The sequence below is a fragment of the Dasypus novemcinctus genome, chromosome 22 (genome assembly GCF_030445035.2).
Source record: "Dasypus novemcinctus isolate mDasNov1 chromosome 22, mDasNov1.1.hap2, whole genome shotgun sequence".
Taxonomy (NCBI): Eukaryota; Metazoa; Chordata; class Mammalia; order Cingulata; family Dasypodidae; genus Dasypus; species Dasypus novemcinctus.
In genome coordinates, this window is record NC_080694.1 from 37,363,080 (window position 1) to 37,381,202 (window position 18,123).

An 18,123-nucleotide genomic window follows, 5' to 3' on the forward strand; every position below is an offset into this window, starting at 1 on the left:
TGGATTCATTTTATTTTAATCTCTTCATTTTTGCTCTCATATATCTGAAACCCTATTTAGTTTTTATTTGCATCATTCTTATGTCTGGAAAATAAGAACATGTAGGAGTAATTTAGTTAGTCTTATTTTTACCACAATGGGAAATATTTGTAATCAAAGCAAAATCCAGTTTTGGATATTTCTTCCTGCATATAGAGGGCCACTCCAAACATAAGCACATAAAACAGCAGTCATTTTTTAAATTCTCTGCTCACAAATTCAGACAGGATGTAATGGGGATGGTTGGAGTCTCAACTACAAATTCTAAGACCTCTGCTGGGAAGATTTACACAACTAGGGGCGATTCGGAGAGCTGTGGGCTGGCATGCTCTTCAGTCCCCTGCATCCCAGTTCCGATGGCACCGTCTGCTGGGGCACTTCTCACGGCGTGGCGGCTGAGTGCCAAGAGGGACTGTTCTGAGAGGGAGCAGGCCACTGACCAGGAGCATCTGGGGGAGCATTCCCAGAAGAGCAGGCATGTGCCGTGGCCCTTTCTGGCCTGATCTCAGAAGTCACAGAGCATCAAGTCCTTGGACTGCATTGGTTGAAGCAATCACAAGCACACTGAGATGCAAGGGTGGGGCAAATAAGGAATTGTGGCCATGGAAGATGACACTAATTTTCCAGGCTCAAAAATGCATTGGTTCTTAGGGGGAGAGAGAGACCAATACTGGCTGAAAGGGGACATACCAATCATGATTCTTCTGAAAGTTGTTCCAGTGTGAGAAAACAGGCATCCTTTGACTTATAACTTATAACAGCTGTGGGGATTGGGTAGGGGTCGGGGTAGGGGGCAGAAAACAAATTACTGTATTTTATCTAGTCGTATTTCCCGGAATAGTTCTTGTCATTATATAAAAAGGTATGTAGTGTAAAGTCTCCCTCACTTTTATCCTGCATATGTCCTGGATCCAAAATTAAAAAGACAACTACTCTTTTCAGTTTTTAAAACCTGTCAGAGACTTTTATAGTAATATTCCATTATATGGGCATAGCATAATTTATTTTACCAGTTCCTTATTGGTGGCATTTGGGATATTTCCATTCTTTTGCTATTATAAACAGTAGTCCAGGAAGTAACCTTGTACATTCATAATTTCCCATATGTAGGAGAAGTAGATGTAACAAATGGAATATGCATCTGTAAATTTTTTTTTTTTTTTTTTTTTTTTGAGGTACCAGGGCCAGATTGAATGCCGGACCTCCTATGTGAGGAACCAACACTCAACCACTGAGCCACATTGACTCCCCGGAATTGGTTTTCTCATTTGTTTACTTGTTGTTTGTTTTTTTGTTTTTGTGTTTAGGAGGCACCAGGAACTGAACCCGGGACCTCCCATATGAGAAGCAGGTGCTCAACTGCTTGAGCCGCATCCACTCCCCCATTTGTAATTTTGGTAGCTATTGCTACATTATCTTCCTTGGGTAAACAGATAAAAAACCCATTGACAATCTATGTATGAGAACTTGTTTCTTCTCAGCCTTGCTTTCACATATGTGATAAAATGTTTTTATTAAAAAAATTGTCTTGGTGCGGTTTTGCCTGGCATTTTTCTTAAGATTTTCTATTTGTTTATGACCATTTTTCTTTCTCTTAAGATGAAGTTCTATTTAATTCTTTGCCCATTTTTAAATTATGTTGATGCTTTTTTTCACCTATTTATAGGTGCTTTTTGTTACTTCTGTTTTTGCTTTAGAAAATTTGAGAGAATAGGGAAACAGAGGTTTTTGAGGAATGATGGAAGAAAAGTGGAAAAGCTAAAAAATTACTAGAATTTGAATACCCTAACTCTGCTGCCATTCAATGTTGCAGATATTGGGCTCTTGGTAGTTGGTTTTTATCTAAAATTTTGATACATAAAATCTGAAAGATTTCATGATCAAAGAAAAAGCCTGAGTCAAGAAACAACAGTAACATTTCCACCTTGCATTTTTATTTTTTATTTGAAAAAACTCTAACAATAGAAAATGTTTAACGTTATTTTAAAACCCACCTATTACATATATATTTTTTTATTACTTTTCAATATTATATCCCTCACTTTTACTATATTAAGTAGTAATATCACAGGGAATATTCATTTTATCATAGATTTTTTCATGTTTTGTTATAGTCTGTCACTTAAACATTTATTTATGTAATTATGATTTTTAGTGACTACTTTAAAATGTGCCTTAACTTTTAAGCCATTCCCTTTTTTGGGGCGCTTGGGTTGTTTCCATCCTTTGCTTTGGTAAGTAATACCGCTCTGAATATCTTCCTTCATTTATCTTTTTGTCCCTGCTGCATTATTTCCTTAGGATAAATTTCCAACTGGAATCATGAAGTGTATGAACATTTTCATGGCTCTTCTTGAATATTGCCATATTGTTTTCCAAATTCTCATTTAAAAAAAAACAACATTGCAACCCACAATGAAGAAGGATTCTGGTGCCAGCACCACATCTGGGCGGTATCATAAAGAAAGAAAAGAAAAAGAAAAAGTAACTTGACAGTAGAAATAAAATGGTATATCAGGGTTATATTCATTTTCATGACTTTAGTTACCAACATCTCTTTAGGAAGGTTTTCATGCATCACCGTGAATTACTCTAAAATGTTTTGCCTCCCACTCCAGTGATTTCTTAGGCAACTGAGCAGTGGTCTGGCATTGCTCACCCTTGGTTATCCTCCCCTGGTTCCGTGGTTGGATGCCCCCCTTTCCTCACCTTCTGACTAGCACACTCGCACCCAGCACTTACCTAGACACGTCTCTTTTAGATACACCATGTCTCCCACTTATGGAGCCATTCTCTTTCTTTCTGTATCATTTCCTCTTGTGACCTCGTTCTGAACCTTTTTAAACTCCGTGTATCCCTCGGGAGGCTCCCGCGCCTTGCGGCTCCTGTTAGGCTGTTTCCTGTCAGATGGTGGTGGCAGCCCCTGGCCGGGCAGGTCCGCTCCTCGTTGTCTCGCCCCAGCAGCCTCGCCTGCCCTGTGCGCAGGTGCCTCTGCCCCTCCTCCCTCGGTCGCTCCACCTTTTCAGTCAGTATTACTTTTCTGTTGCTGCATAACAAATAGCCTCATACTTAGTGGCTGAACACAGCGCACTTTAGCATCTGCGGTCAAGCTGGTTCCTCTGCTCAGGGTCCCTGCGGGTGGAACCAGGGTGTCGGCCGGGTTCCTTCTCTCCTGGGGCTTGGGATCCTCTTCCAAGGTCGTCTGTAGCCCCCTGGCCCACGGCGGCCGCTCCCCTCTCCGGCCACCTCAGGTGGAGTTTACGTAACTTGCCTGATGGAGGAGGCCACCAGCCCGTGGAACCAAGCCCGCCACGCTCTTCGGGGCGGGCTCCGCGGGGCGGGGGCGCCCGGCGGCGGCATCGGGCCGCAGCCTCACTTCCGCCCCCGCCGGGTCCTGCCCATCCTTGCGCTGTCGCGTTGCCGTTAGGCTCCTTTCACGCGCTCCCTCCCGAAGCCTTCCCAGCAGCTCCCTTGCCTTTGCCGTCCAGTGGTCTCCAGCTTCTGTTCTGCTCTGCCTCACAGGCGTGAGGTAAAGGCACGGCGTCGGCACCCCGCGAACGGCCGCCTGCCCCCTGGCGGGAGCGGCGCTCATCACGTTTCCCGGGGCCGGCTCGCCCCCTGGGCGTCGCTGAAGGAGCTCTGGCTTCCGGGCTCCGGCGTCTCCCTGACGCTGGCGGGTGTTGAGGGCCTGGCACCCGCTTTCTGTTAAGACGTCGCCTGTGGTGCGTGTTGAACGGGCTGACCCATCCAGTAAACCACCTGGGGACGTGGATAGTCTGCACAGGGCAGGTTTATCGTGAAAATAATAGCTCAGAGCCAGGGCTTGGAGAGCCTGGAAGTCAGCCAGGCCTGAGAGCCAGTACGAGCGGCAGCTCTGCCTCCAGAGCGCTCGGTGCAGGCAGGCAGGCGCCGGTGTCGGAGCCGCCCTCCCGCGCTTCCGCGGCGGGCGCGCAGGCCGTGCTCGGTGATTGTCAGCGCTGAGTATGGATCGGTCTGATGGTATACTTATTTAAAACATCTTTTTACATTTTATGCATAACAATATTTACTATCTTAACCAATTTTAAGTTTACAATTCAGTAACATTAAGTACACTGACAATGTTGTATAACTTTCACCACTATCTAATCCCAGAACATTTTCATGACCCCGTACAGAAACTCTGTATACCTCAATTTGTAGCTCTCCATTCCCGTCTTCCCCCAGACCGTGGTAACCACTATCCTACTTTCTGTCTCTATGAATTTGCCTGTTCTGGATACCTCATGTGAGTGGAGGTATCATATGTGACACGTATGTGACAGATGTTCACGTAAGTGCAACATTTGTCCTTTTCTGCCTGGCTTTTTTTCACTCAACATGTCTCCAAGTTTCGTCCATGTTGTAGCATGTGCCGGAATTTCACTCCATTTTATTGCTGAATAATATTCCAGTGTGCGTGTATGCCACATTTTGTTTATCCATTCATTTGCTGATGGACATTTGATTTGCTTCCACCTTGTGGCTATTGTGAATAATGGTGTTGTGAACACTGGTATGCAAATATCTGTTTGGGCCCCTGCTTTAATTCCTTTGGGTATACACCTAGTAGTGTATTTGAGGATCATACGGTAATTCTAGATCTAATTTTCTGAGAAACTGCCAAACTGTTCTCCACAGTAGCTGTACTATTTTCCATTCCTGCCAACCATGCAGGAGGGTTCCTATTTCTCCGCATCCTCAATACTTACTTTGTGTGTCTTTTGTGTGTGTGTGGGGTTTGTTTTTTGTTGTTCTTTTTTTTAACTAATGGCCATCCTGGTGGGTGTGAAGTGGTATCTTACTGTGGTTTTGTTTTGTATTTCCCTAATAGCTAATGATGTTGAGCATCTTTTCATGTGCCTATTGACCATTTATATATCTTCTTTGGAAAAATAGGTCTAATCAAGTTCTTTGCCCATTTTTAAATTGAGTCATTTGTTTTTTTGTTGTTGTAACTTTCCTCTTTTTGAAATGATTGTTTTGTTTTCTCATTGTAGCTGGTGCTCAAGAGAAGATTGGTTGGGCCTTCGGCCTGGGGTTGGAAAGGCTGGCCATGATCCTCTACGACATCCCTGATATTCGCCTATTCTGGAGCAAGGACGAGCGCTTCCTGAAGCAATTCCGTGTGTCCGACATCAACCAGAATGTGAAATTTCAGGTAAGATGACTTGTAACAATTAAGTAAATCATAATAAAGATGGTTTTCAAGGATCGAGAGCCGCGAAGACTTGAATAGGAAACTATTTAAAGATAATATAGATTTGGAAAGTCTTTAAAATTTTTATTATTGATGTCTTTTTTCCTCTGTGCTTTATTTTCAATAATTTCTATTGATTTATCTTTGAACTTACTATTATTTTTCTCTGTTGAGTTCAGTCTACCATGAAGGTCATTCAATGCATTCATCATTTTAGATATTGTAGTTTTTAAGTCTAGCATTTCTTTTTTCTTCCTCTTTAGAATTTATTTTCTCTGTTGAATTATGCATGTTGCCACCCGTTTTATCCACTTTTCTTTTAAAGTCTTTAATAATAACAATAATAATAGATTTTTACAGTGTCCTTGTCTGGTATTTCCAAAAACTTAAGTATCTACTCGTCTTCTATCGATTTTTTTTTCCTCCCGGTTCTGGGGTATGCTTTTCCTACTATCTCCACTTGTCTTACACTTTTGAATTTTGTTGAAAAGTATGTGGAGACTGAGGCACATAATATTTACCCCCAGAAAGACCTCTTCCAGCAACTGAGGTGACTAGGATTGATCGCTTTCTTTTAACCAGCAATTGAGCTGGATTGGGGCTGAGTCGCTGCCTTCTTTAATTTCATTTTCACCCCTGGTTTCATCTGGAGGCCCCTGCAGCACAGTTTGGGATCTACACACGTAAGACTACGGAATCTCTTTCTGCTTTCCGGCTAACCCCAGCTTCTCCAAGCAGCAGCACTTACTCAGCAGAAATACTGTGAAGGGTTGGCTGATGCAGTGGCTGGCTCTGTTTTCCATTTACATCTGCCACACCAGCCCTTGCTTGGCTGATAAAAGTTTGGTCGTTTCCCCTTATTTCAGCAAAGTTTCTTTGCCTGTGGCAGGCTAGCTAGCTCTTTTGCCTGCCCCAAAGATAAAAGCATCCTCCATTCTCTGTCCTCTCTTGAAGGGCTGATCCTGCCCCGGAATTTAGTTCGTTTAGATTGATTTGTGTCCACGCCTTGTCAACCTCCTTAAAAAAAAACAGGAATTTTTTACTTTTTTATTTTCTCACTGTTACAGTAAGGCTGATAGGTTTTTGAAGTTCCTTTTCTGGTGCATCCTAACCAGAAGTGGAACCTTTCTTATTCTTCAATTTTTAAATTAAACTTCTGTGGCCATTAAAAAAAAAGTCCCGTTATTTTTAAAACCAAGCTGTTTATTTTTATTCTAGCATCAGGTCCTTCTCAGTAACTTGAAATAAAGCTCCCCCATTTTTTCTAAATGATCAAAAGAAAAACTTGGCTATAGAGGTAGTTTTTTCTCTTTGACTTTTTAATTTATTCAGGCATTTACTTATTCAGATAATGTTTATGGAACACCCACATTATGCCAAGCAGGGTGTTCCATGCTGCAGTGGGGCTACAGAAAAAAATAAGGCACAGTTGATACCACAATTTGGTGGCCTAAATCCAATTTTAACCATACATACGCTATTATTCTCTAGGGGAATAAAGAGATGGCCAGAAATAGATGCTGGTTCTCTTGTATTAAATGTCATTTTTTTTTGCCTTTAAAGTTGGAAGCTCATGTATGTATATCTACACTATCATATCATTTATGTGGTTGTCTTTGCATCATGATAAACTTAAGAACTTCGGATGGTAGAATTAGTATTTGATCACTGAAAATGTACATGGCTGTAAAATACTTTGTAGGTTGCAGATGATAGAGGGCTGTTTTTTTTTTCTTTTTTTAAAGATTTATTTTTTATTTATTTCTCTCCCCTCTCCCGCCCCCCCAGTTGTCTGCTTTCTGTGTCCATTCGCTGCATGTTCTTCTGTGACCGCTTCTATCCTTATCAGTGGCACCCAGAATCTGTGTGTCTTTTTGTTGCATAATCTTGCTGTGTCAGCTCTCCGTGTGTGTGGCACCATTCCTGGGCAGGCTGCACTTTCTTTCACGCTGGACGGCTCTCCTTACGGGGCGCACTCCTGGGGCATGGGGCTCCCCTACTCGGGGACACCCCTGCGTGGCACGGCACTCCTTGCACGCATCAGCACTGTGCATGGGCCAGCTCCACACGGGTCAAGGAGGCCCGGGGTTTGAACCATAGACCTCCTATGTGGTAGGCGGATGCCCTATCTATTGAGTCAAGTCTGCTTCCCTGTTTCTTAATTATTCTTTTATAATTGGTATTTATTTATTTATTTAGAGGTACCAGGGTCAGGGATTGAGCCCAGGACCTCGTATATAGGAAGCCAATGCTCAACCACTAAGCTACATCAGCTTCCTGGAGTTGGTTTTCTCATTTGTTTGCTTGTTGTTTGTTTTTTGTCTTGTTTTATTTTTAGGAGGCACCAGGAACCAAACCTGGGACCTCCCATGTGGGAAGAAGGCACTCCATCACTTGAGCCACCTACTTAGTATATACTTTATAGATTCAGTTTTTAGCCTGGCAAATTGTTTTTCTTCTTAGATAACAGCACAGTTTTTTCTAGTTAAGGATAAGCAATGTAGCTAGCATTAAAGTATAGCTGTTTTTCATGATTTGTTTGGAGCAGTAATATAGAGAGAAAATAGGAAGCTTGTTTTGTTGCTTTGTCTAATTGGCCTGTCCTGAGGAGAATATTGAATGTGAGTATAAATCTCTGCAAAACTCTTCTCCAAAGCAGGGCCTTAGGGGAGCCAAGAGGTGTTGCCGGCTGTGCGAGTGGTTTCTCTGGCCTGGCAGCCCTGGGCACCCCTGGGTGTCCTGTTAACTTGGCCAGCACGAGGCAGAGCTTCCTCTTCCTGTCTCTACAGGCTCTCTGGCTTCTGGGGTGTCCTCCCAGCCGTGGTCTCCACAGCCTTTTAAATCGATCCTTAGCTGTGATGGCTCTCCAGTGGGCTATAGCAGCTGTCTCTGAGTGACGTTCCCCGGGGGCATGCTCTATGGGACTCCCTTCCTAAACCTCTAACCATTGTTTAAATCTAGGAAATAGGGAGCACCAGTTATTATGCAATTTTTCATTTTTGGCTTTTGTTTGCCCTCTTGAGTGTGTTGCCTATTGTGTCTGTCTGGCATCCTGGATCCCACTTGAAATAAGTGGATGGACAGCTTGGCTGGTTTCTCATGCAAGTGTTGTCTTAGTCTGTATAAGAGACCTTTGTCCCCTAGGACATCTCCTCCTACACTGAGCTCGTTCTGGGCATTTGGCATTGGTTAGATGTACTCTTGCCAGCTCGTGCTGTTTTGGTGCATCAAATTGAATAATCAATATTCCGACCTTAATTCATTCTTCAAAAAATGTTTTTTAGCAGCCCCAAATTCTGATTTCAATGTCTAGTCTTACACAGAGTAATGCTTGTACTTGAAAGGCATTCATTACTCAGTACTGTAAATGTTATTTACATATTTTACTTAAGAATTATTAATTCTGTGTACGTCCATATTGGTTCATGAGGTTACACAGTCGCCTCTGAGAAATAATTCCTTAGTGCAGATTGTTACTTTTTCTTCCAGTTGAGGGGTTTTTCCTTCTATGATCCAGACTATATTTATTCCCAATATATTGTTCTGGGCTGCTGAAATGGCAGATGCCATGAAATGGGTTGGCTTTTACAATGGGGATTTATTAGTTTACAAGCTTACAATTCTGAGGCCATGAAAATATCCACATCAAGGCATCATCAGGTGATGCTTTCTCCACAGTGATCAGCTGCCAGTGATCTTGGACTCCTTTGGCACATGGTAAGGCACATGGCAAGTCTGCTCTTTCTCCCTTCTCTTCTAGATTTCATTGATTTGGCTTCTTGCTTCTGTAGTGCACACTCTCTCTGTCTTTGTTTCTCTCCGTCGCTCTGTCTCTCTCTCTGTCTCTCTCTCTCCATACTCATCCTGCTTATAAAGGACTCCGGTAAGAGCTGAAGTAACCCCAGCAAAAGGTCTTATTTACAATAGGTTTACACCCACGGGAATGGATTAGCCTTAAGAACATGACTTTTCTGGGGTCCATACAGCTTTGCGCCATCACATACTGCAAACATTTCTCATAGCAGCAGGAGTAAGTGACAATGGGCGGGTGGTGGCAGGCACATCTGTCATACCACACCCATAGTAGTTTATGGAGGACAGCTATAACAAGGCACCACAAACTGGGCAGCTGAAAACCACAGGAATTTTGTGTCTCACAACTCTGGACGCCAGAAGTCCAAAATCAAGGTGTCAGCAGGGCTGTGCTCGCTCCGAAACTTGTAGGGGACACTCTTCCCTTGCCTCTTCTAGCTTCTGGTGTTTGCTGGCACTCCTTGGGGTTCCTTGGCCAGTACATGCTGCACTCCAGTCTCTGCCTCCATCATCACATGCCGTCTCCTCTCTGTGGGTCTCTGTATCCAAGTTTCCCTCTTCTTATAAGGACCCCAGTAATCAGGGATTTAAGGGCTCACCCTAATCCAGCCTGACCTCCTCTTCACTTGATTATATCTGCAAAGACCTATTTCCAAATAAGATCACATTCCAAGGACCAGGAATTAGGACTTGAATATTTCTTTGGGGGGGACACAGTTCATTTCATAACAACACTCTATGCAAGATAACAATAATTATAGTTAATAGTTAACCTCATAAAGGCTTGACATGTATTAACTTAATCATCTCAGTAACCCTCTGAGGTCAGCTACCATTATTATCTCCATTTTATAGATGAGAAAATTATAGCTGAGTAGTCATCTTAATATCAGTGTTTATATAACAGATTGCTCATTTAGGGTTCTAAGGAGCCAATTCATATTGTAAATTGATTATTCAGAAGCCAAAGGATTTAAACTTTTCTAACAAATCTAAAAAATGACATCAAATTTTCAGAAAAATATTGAATCGAGTTTAAATTATTTAATTTATAAACTCATTGGTAACAAGTTAGGTGTAATCAATATTTTTCAAACTCGTGTGCGTTAATTGCTTGGGGGATCTTGATAAAATGCAGGTTCCGATTCAGCAGGTGCGGATGGGGCCTGAGAGTCTGTATTTCTAGCAAGCTCCAGGTGATGCTGAAGCCGCTGCTCCCCAGCCCGCCCCCGAAGCCCAGGGTCAGAGTCGTGATGTCCAGTGTCACTTAACTTGTCAGGGCCTCACCTCCCCATCCGCCGGCTGACATGGTCTCACAGGCGGTTATGTGCGCTTCTTCCTCTGCTGTCCTCTGAGTTTAGGTTTAGCTTAACTAACCTGTAATTTATGATTCTGTTAGGACTTAATCTTGAAATTCTTTGCTTTTTTCTTCTTGCCTTAATTTTCTTTTTCTTCTTTCTTTTTCTATTTATAGTCATCAAAGTGAGGGTTCCATGTAAATAAACTCATGCAGTCTAAATGAGTGTTTTAAAAAGTATTCATCGGTCCAGGATTTGCTTGTGCACGTTATGGAATCTGTGAAGGCAAAGTGTTAGTGTTTAAATCAGAAAAAAAATTGAGCAAGAGATGATGAAAAATGAAACTCAAAGGGCAAAGAATTTGGTACTATGAAAGGGTCTTGTATCAATTCAGTTATGATCGAGGTCCAGGAGGTGGCTCCTTTTGCACCCTACAGTACCCGGCGTCATCAGTGAATGCTTTATTACATGAGGCCTGGGAGTTTTTTAAGGCCAAAGCTAGTTCTTTTCCCTGATCTATGCCTTAGCAACCATAGTTCAGTGCACTATATGTCCATTATTTTATCAAGTACTTCATAATACCTTCCATTTGCTACGTGCTAAGCAGTGAGCCAAATACTTTGCCTATATTATAACTTTTATTCACCATAATCCTATGGGGTAGATACTATAGACCCATACCACAGATGGTAAAACTGAAGCTGGTCACCATTAAGTAACTCAGCTGTAATAATTCTACTAGTAAGTGACAAAGCCAGGATTAGAACCCAAGGTGAATCCAGAGAGCTCATAATATTGAATTAGTAAACTATACTGGTGCCTAGACTAAAGCACTCTGCTAGATGAGTCAGTAAAGTAAAAGCAACAGTTCCTGCCTTCCCATTGTTTCTAACCTAGGGGAAGAGACAAAATTATCAGAGGTATTTATAGAATAATGTGGGAGTACAATAATGAAGCTATACATAGGTGAAATGTAAAATTTAATTAAGGTATTGACCAATGAATATAGAAGTCAAAATTTTCTTCTTCATCTTCTTTTAATCCCTTTTTGCTAGTTAATTTTCTAAATCCTTTTATATCTCAACAGAATTGTATTAGGACTTGAGCCTGTGATTACTGGTTAATCCCCATGACTTGGAATAGCTCCTAGATCTGGTTTTGCTGTCTTTATCATAAATGTTGTCTGATAGAGACTTAATGCAGGCTTTTACAGTATTTCCTCACTTTATTTCCCAATAAATCCAGCCATGAGAAGCTTATCAGCTTTCATTGTGCCACAGTGAAATTATCAGATATCAAATTTTTTTCACTTTTCCATTTGTACAAATATTTTTCTTCATGTGGAAAAGGAATGAAATAGAAATATCTTTCATTTGCTTTTCCCAGAAGAAGCTGAAAGAAAGAGGTAGAGGAAGAAGTAGGGAAGATGGCCAACCATAGAACCTTTCCTATGTGCTCAGTAAGCATTATTGACTGACAGGTGAAGAGAGTTTCAGTGATCAGGAGACCAGACAAATTTCTGTTGACTGCCCATTCTTCCAAGGTTCTGCATTCAATTCCATGTGGAATACATAAATTGGTAAGACTTTGTCCATGCCCCAACAAATGTACAGTCTAGATAGAAGCCAGAAAATAAGAACAGAAGGCACTGGGATATCTGAAAGGCTTGTGTGTAGAGAAATTTAGCATTGTACTTTCATTGAGGCATCATCTGGAACATTACAAATTTAATTTCCATGACTTCCTCAAAGTCCACTTTGCTTTCATGAACATTGGCCTGAAAATACCAGTGCAATCCTTGGTCCTACTGTCTATAAATGGGCAGCATTAAGAACCTACTTTAGGTTAAAGGTCATGAATTTTAAGTGAGACCAAGCAGCTAGATCATACTTATTTTTCAAGCCATGTTCAGCTTGTGGTGCAGGTATCTAGTAGGGAGAACAATGAGTTTAAGCAAGGTTTCGGTGTTGCTACATGACTACAAGAAAGGAGCAAGGGAGTTAACCATATATTCAAGAGAATTTTGCTAGATAAGTAAGTCAGGACAAGAGAGGAATGAGGGACCATGTGAGAAGGTAGTGGGATTTATGGATTACAAATCCTAGGTAGGCAAGTGTAAGGATTCTTGGAGTCAGGATACTAGAGGGATGAGCTTAGAAGGTTAGAGTGTGGGATCCTTGAAGTTAAGATGTAGGAGCAGTTTCAGCTGCTGATCATGACAAGGTCAAATATTACCATGGGAGGGAAGCAGATGTGGCTCAATCGATTGGGCTCCTGTCTATCATGTGGGAGGCCCAGAGTTCACTTCCCAGGGCCTCCTTATGAAGGCTAGCTGGCCTACACCCACAGAGAGCTGATGCAGCAAGATGATGCAACAAGGGGAGACAAGCAGACACAGAAGAATGCACAGTGAATGGGCACAGAGAGCAGACAGCAAGCAAAGCAGCAAGGGCAGGGGGGATAAAAAAATATATACGACCATGGGAGTAAGTGGCTTAGGTAGGTTGGATAAGACTTTTGGAGGAGAGGAGATCAAAGAACTGAGAAGTCAGGGCATTTGAAAGATGATCTGTACTGATACTGAAACCACTCAGAATGAGGTCAGGAATCATTCAGTGAACTAGAAGCTAGAGTCCTCACGGAATGATGGAGTGAAACCTGGGTGCTGGTAGATGACTGGAGTAGTGAAAGGGCCAGGGAGGACATCCGGTCCACCTGTGTGAATAGCCCGGCCATTCCAGGATTTCGCTAGCTTTCCTATCTCACCTTCCTCCATACAAACTCCACAGTCCTCCATCCTGGTATGTTATACGAGAGGCTTACATACCCTGTCAGTTTCGAATGAGGCTCTTTATAATCTTGATAGTGAAGCTCTTCTAGGAATGAAGAGGTCTGGGTTCTAGCTCTGGCTGTAACCACTGACTGCCTGTTGTGCTTTAGCAAGCAGTGTAACTCTCTAGCTCTGAAGTTCCTCAGCTGCAGAAGAAGGTGGAGGAGGGTGGCTGGAGCAAATGGCTCCCATGCCAACTTTCTTGGATTTTTATATAACACTTAAAGCAAAGATCTAGGAAGCCCAAGGTCATTGCCATCACCTTTGTTTTTTTAGGTCTATTATGCCCCACTAAGAGCGGGCCCTCTCCCAAGAGATGCGAATCATGTCGTGATTTTATAAGCATGGCCTCAAAAGGTCAGAAGCCTGGGTTCCAATCAAGGCTTTACTCTGCCGGAGGGACTTTTGTACAGTGTACTCAACCTCTCTGTGCCCCAGCTGTCTCTTTTGAAAATTGGGAATCATAATAGTGCTCAAACGTACATCATTCATTTATAAAAGAACCTATCACATTGTTAAGTATTAAATAAGTGCAATTGATAGTTTCACCCCCACTCCTACAAAAACATACACTATTTGGAGAACAGCAGCCAACTGTCTCAGTATTCTTGGTCCTTCAGGCCCACAGTTTCCATTATTAGCTTCTTTATCAACATTGATGTTTCATAACCCTAGCCTTACAATGCTAGGCTATTTCATGGGTTCATAGTCTATTGAGCCCAGTGGATTGCAGCCCCATGTTTGTGTTAGAGCCTTTGTCACCAGAGGCCTGTGCACTTATAGTGGCTTTGTATTTTTGTGTTATGTTTGACAAGTTTAGAGAATTACAACCACAAACTTCTTTCTTGTTTATTAAGGCACTTTAAAAAGAATTAATAACAGGATTCTCAGCATCTTTTTCCACAGCTTTCTTATATAGTTTTGAGAGACGTGTTTTCTGTGAAATTTATGTGTAAACACATTTAATATCCTCATTACATTTTCTTGACTATTAACCTTATGGAAATATATAAGAACTTCTATTTGTAGATAGCACAGTAAGCCTTAAATCTTGACAACATCTATAAAATTTGACAGATTATGTGCAATATATTTCAGGAATCAGCTTTATCACTGGAAGAAGTTTTGGCATTTCTATCTGGAACCAGAGGGATACTTAAATATATAGAACCATCTAAATAGGATACTAATAGTTGTTGGATCATAAAGTTCAAAGTTATGGTTTTATAAAGAGAGCATCAAAATAGGGACCAGAAACAAATACAAGTTTGAAGGAATTGACTTAGGAAGAGATACTGTTATAAACATGTCAATTGTGTTATGGGTATGTCAGTGGTATGAGGATGAGATGTAATGGTTACCCAATAGCAGTAGGGATACTTTCCTTTTCAACTAAGAAAAGTCCCAGCTCAAAGGGACACATATAAGAAAATAGATTGCATCACACAATAACAGGTAGCCCTTAATGATACAAGAGCACTGGAATTCTGAGCATTTTGCTCTCAGGCTTGTCCCCTCCAGACTGAAAGATGGTGACTAGAGCACCAAGCCTCATTTCATACAACAAAGTCCAGAGGCAGAAAATGGAACATCCTTATTATAGTTTGCCAAAGGGCTGTCAAAGCAAAGAACCAGAAATGTAGTTTTTGTAAAGAGTATTTATTTAGAGTAAAAACTTCCAGTGCCAAGGCCATGAAAAGTCCAAACTGAGGCACCATTCAGAGATGCTTTATCACCAAAGTCAGCTACTGTTGATCCTGGTATGTTGCCAAATGGTGAAGCAAGATGGCCACCAATCTCTGCTAAGGTTTCAGCCTTCTAGTCTGGGCTCACCCTTTGCTCTTGAGCTGCTGCATGGGCCCAGCCCCTTGGGACTTCGTGCTTAAGCAATCCTCTCTCTTACATGGCAGGATCAAACATGGCAGTTCCCTTTTCCTTTGTCTGTCCAAGTGAGTCCATTTATATCAGACCCAGCAAGGGGGCAAGGGCTCAACCAGAGTCATGTCTTACCGATGTATTCCAATCCAAAGCTCTAAAGCAATTTTATCAAGTAATCAAATCAAAGGCTCCTCAACTGAACTTAATGCAATCAAAAGGTGTCACACCCAGAGCAATAGATTAGTTTACAAATATAATCTTTCTCTTTTGGGGATTCATAAAATAATCTCAAACTGCCACAACCCGTTGTTTTCTTCTTTAAATGGGGAAATTTTCCACGAGTCCAGTAGACTTCCCTCACATCTCCCTGTCAAGACAATTGGAGTGGTCTGTGATGTTAGCATGGTGTTTTCTGATATTTTTAACAAGTTCTTGCCAATAAGGTGTATACTTTTGCATTATTTCATAATCAACAATGCCAAATATGTGCAATTATGTCCCCTAGGCAAGGGTCTCTCTTATAACTGCAGCCATTTTATGAGTAAACAGTCACTTATGAAATGAGATAATAGGAGCCACTAGAAAAACTATTGCAGGCCTAAAATCTTTATCTTCTGCTGGCTAATGCTTGAAATTCCCTCAGAGTGTTCTTCATTTAGATTAATGTTTTGATCCCTAGTCAAATGTACAATATTCCTTTTGCCTAGAACTGGTTGTGTCTGCCTCTCTAGGATGACCACATGGGATAAGTGGGCATATGTGCCTGTAGAATATTTTTTTCTCTCATTGAAACAGAGCATATAGAAAGCAGGGTCATCATACTGCATCTGCTAAGGTATCTCCGTTGGACAAAAGGGAAAAAAGACTGACATAGCTAACTTCAAGGTCACTCAACCCCAGAATGAGGAGCCTCAGATTTATCAAAGAAATACCAAATGTTGATCAGGGCCAATTCAAATGGGAAATTCAGGGTTCCTATTAATGTTCTGAGGACCAAATGAAATCAGTGTAATTTACCTTAGTAAGATGAATTAGTCAAGAAAGGTAAATATGGTTTTTCTGTGTCTTAATTTGCTCATTCTGGATGAAAGAAAAAAAAAATCTCTTCACTTTTTCATTTAGAGACATATTCTACTCCTTTACTCAAAGGATAAGAGGAGCATTTGGGTTCATCTGAAATCTTATGACTTAGAAACTCCTTGTGTTTAGATAGAGAAGTAGGAATTACTTTGTGATTACATTATCACAGAGCTTTTCAAACTTTGCTAATTTACATTGGCATTTTCCATGTGTAATTTTGTGATCTTGGAAATGAGGGATGTGGTTAAAGTAAGCAGTAATTTATATAGTGGATAGCTTAATTATTCTTTCTATTACTTGGCTAACTAATGAATCAAGTGTTTTCTTTCAATGTGAAGGAAGGATTTATTTTCTAAAGAACCTCCCTGCAAGATTTATAAATTACACTGATAGTTATAATTCAATATTAACAAATGTGAATTATAAATAGATGGCCCTTATAAGAGTCTATCTGGCAGAGTTTGAACCCCTTAAGGTTAACTGCTGTTTGAAGACCAAATAGCTATTTTATTTTTATTTTTATTCATTTTAAAAATTGTCTACTTTACAGAAAGTAACAACATAGAACTTTACTCTAACTACCCAGCTCTCTACCTCTAGCAAATCCTAAGATTTTGCCATGGATTCTCTTAAAGGGTGAAAACACTAGCAATGCAGTTGAAACGTCTACTGCTCCTGGCTGACATCCTCCTTCCTGTTTTCTTCTACAGAAGTAACCATGATCTTCAGTTTAGTATTTACACTCTCATATTTGTTTTTATACTATTGCTACATTTACATATATACAGAAACAATTTATAATTTTTTTTTCAAAATTAAATACAGTAAAATAGAAATCCAGAGAAGTTCTGTGAGAAATTTGATGAGTGGTTTCTAAAATTTATATGGAAATGCAGAGGACCATGAAGGGCCAAATAAACAATAGAAGGACTTGCTTAAACATGCATCAAGTCTTTTTTTTTTAAGGGCTACAATAATTGTGAGAGTGTGAAGCTGATGAATGGATAGAATAGGCCCAATGGAATGCAATAAAAATCCCAGAAATTCACCTGTGCCTTTTGCTAGATTTATAACAACACTGACACCATAGACCAGAGGCAACAGGAAATGGCTTTTGTACAGATGGAGCAGGGATTAGTCAGCCAAAAGGGGTGCAGATGCAAAGTACAAGAACTCTGGTGGCTTTTATAAAGGGTATTTATTTGGGGTAGACACTTACAGTCATAAAGTCCTAAAGAGTCTAACTCAAGGTACCATAAGAGGTACTTTCTCACCCAAAGTCATTGACCATGGCAGGCAGTGACCACAAGGGTTCAGCCTTCCTTCTTCCTCTTAAGGCTTCGTGGTCCCAGCTTCTTCCAGTCTCAGCTTTAAACTGGCATAAGACTCATCTCTCTCCTGGGGGCTCATTTTTTTCCAGACTCAGCTGCTCTGGTCTCTTCACATGGTCAGCTGTAGAATATCAGGCTCATTTCTCTTCCTGGGGCCTCAGGATACTTCCATGTTTTCTTGAGTGTCCATTTATATAGCCCACCCAGGGAGGCAGGGACTCAACCCTGAGTTACACACTACTGATGTGGTTGAATCGAAGCAGTAATCTTAAAATAATTTAATCAAAGGCATCTCAGCTGAATCTAATACAGTCAAAGAGTATTACACTCAGAGGAGCAGACCAGTTTACAAACAGAGCCTCTCTTTTTGGAATTAATAAATGATATCAAATTGCCACAAGGGATAATTTACACATCAATATGGAAAAAATTGAACTTGACCTCATATTCCTAATTATTCAAAAATAAATTCTGGAAGAGTTATAGATCTAAATGTGAAAGACAATTTATTAGCTTACTGTCTTTTAAAAAGTCATTTTACCATGAATGATTCTTTGATTCTTACTGAAGTAAATTGAATTTGGGAGATTGAACTAAATGAACGATAGTAATGTAGAACTAGAACCTAATTAAATG

The 18,123-nt window shown here is 40.9% G+C and overlaps 1 protein-coding gene across 2 annotated transcripts in view; it reads left to right on the forward strand.

Annotated features, from left to right (window-relative positions):
• Positions 1 to 18,123, forward strand: part of FARS2 (phenylalanyl-tRNA synthetase 2, mitochondrial) — a 596,483-nt gene that overhangs the window by 367,926 nt on the left and 210,434 nt on the right. For both annotated transcript variants that reach the window (XM_004479208.3, XM_071210957.1), the window contains one exon: positions 5,058 to 5,218. In XM_004479208.3, the coding sequence (XP_004479265.1) occupies positions 5,058 to 5,218 (161 nt within the window). The remainder of the gene's footprint in view (positions 1 to 5,057; positions 5,219 to 18,123) is intronic.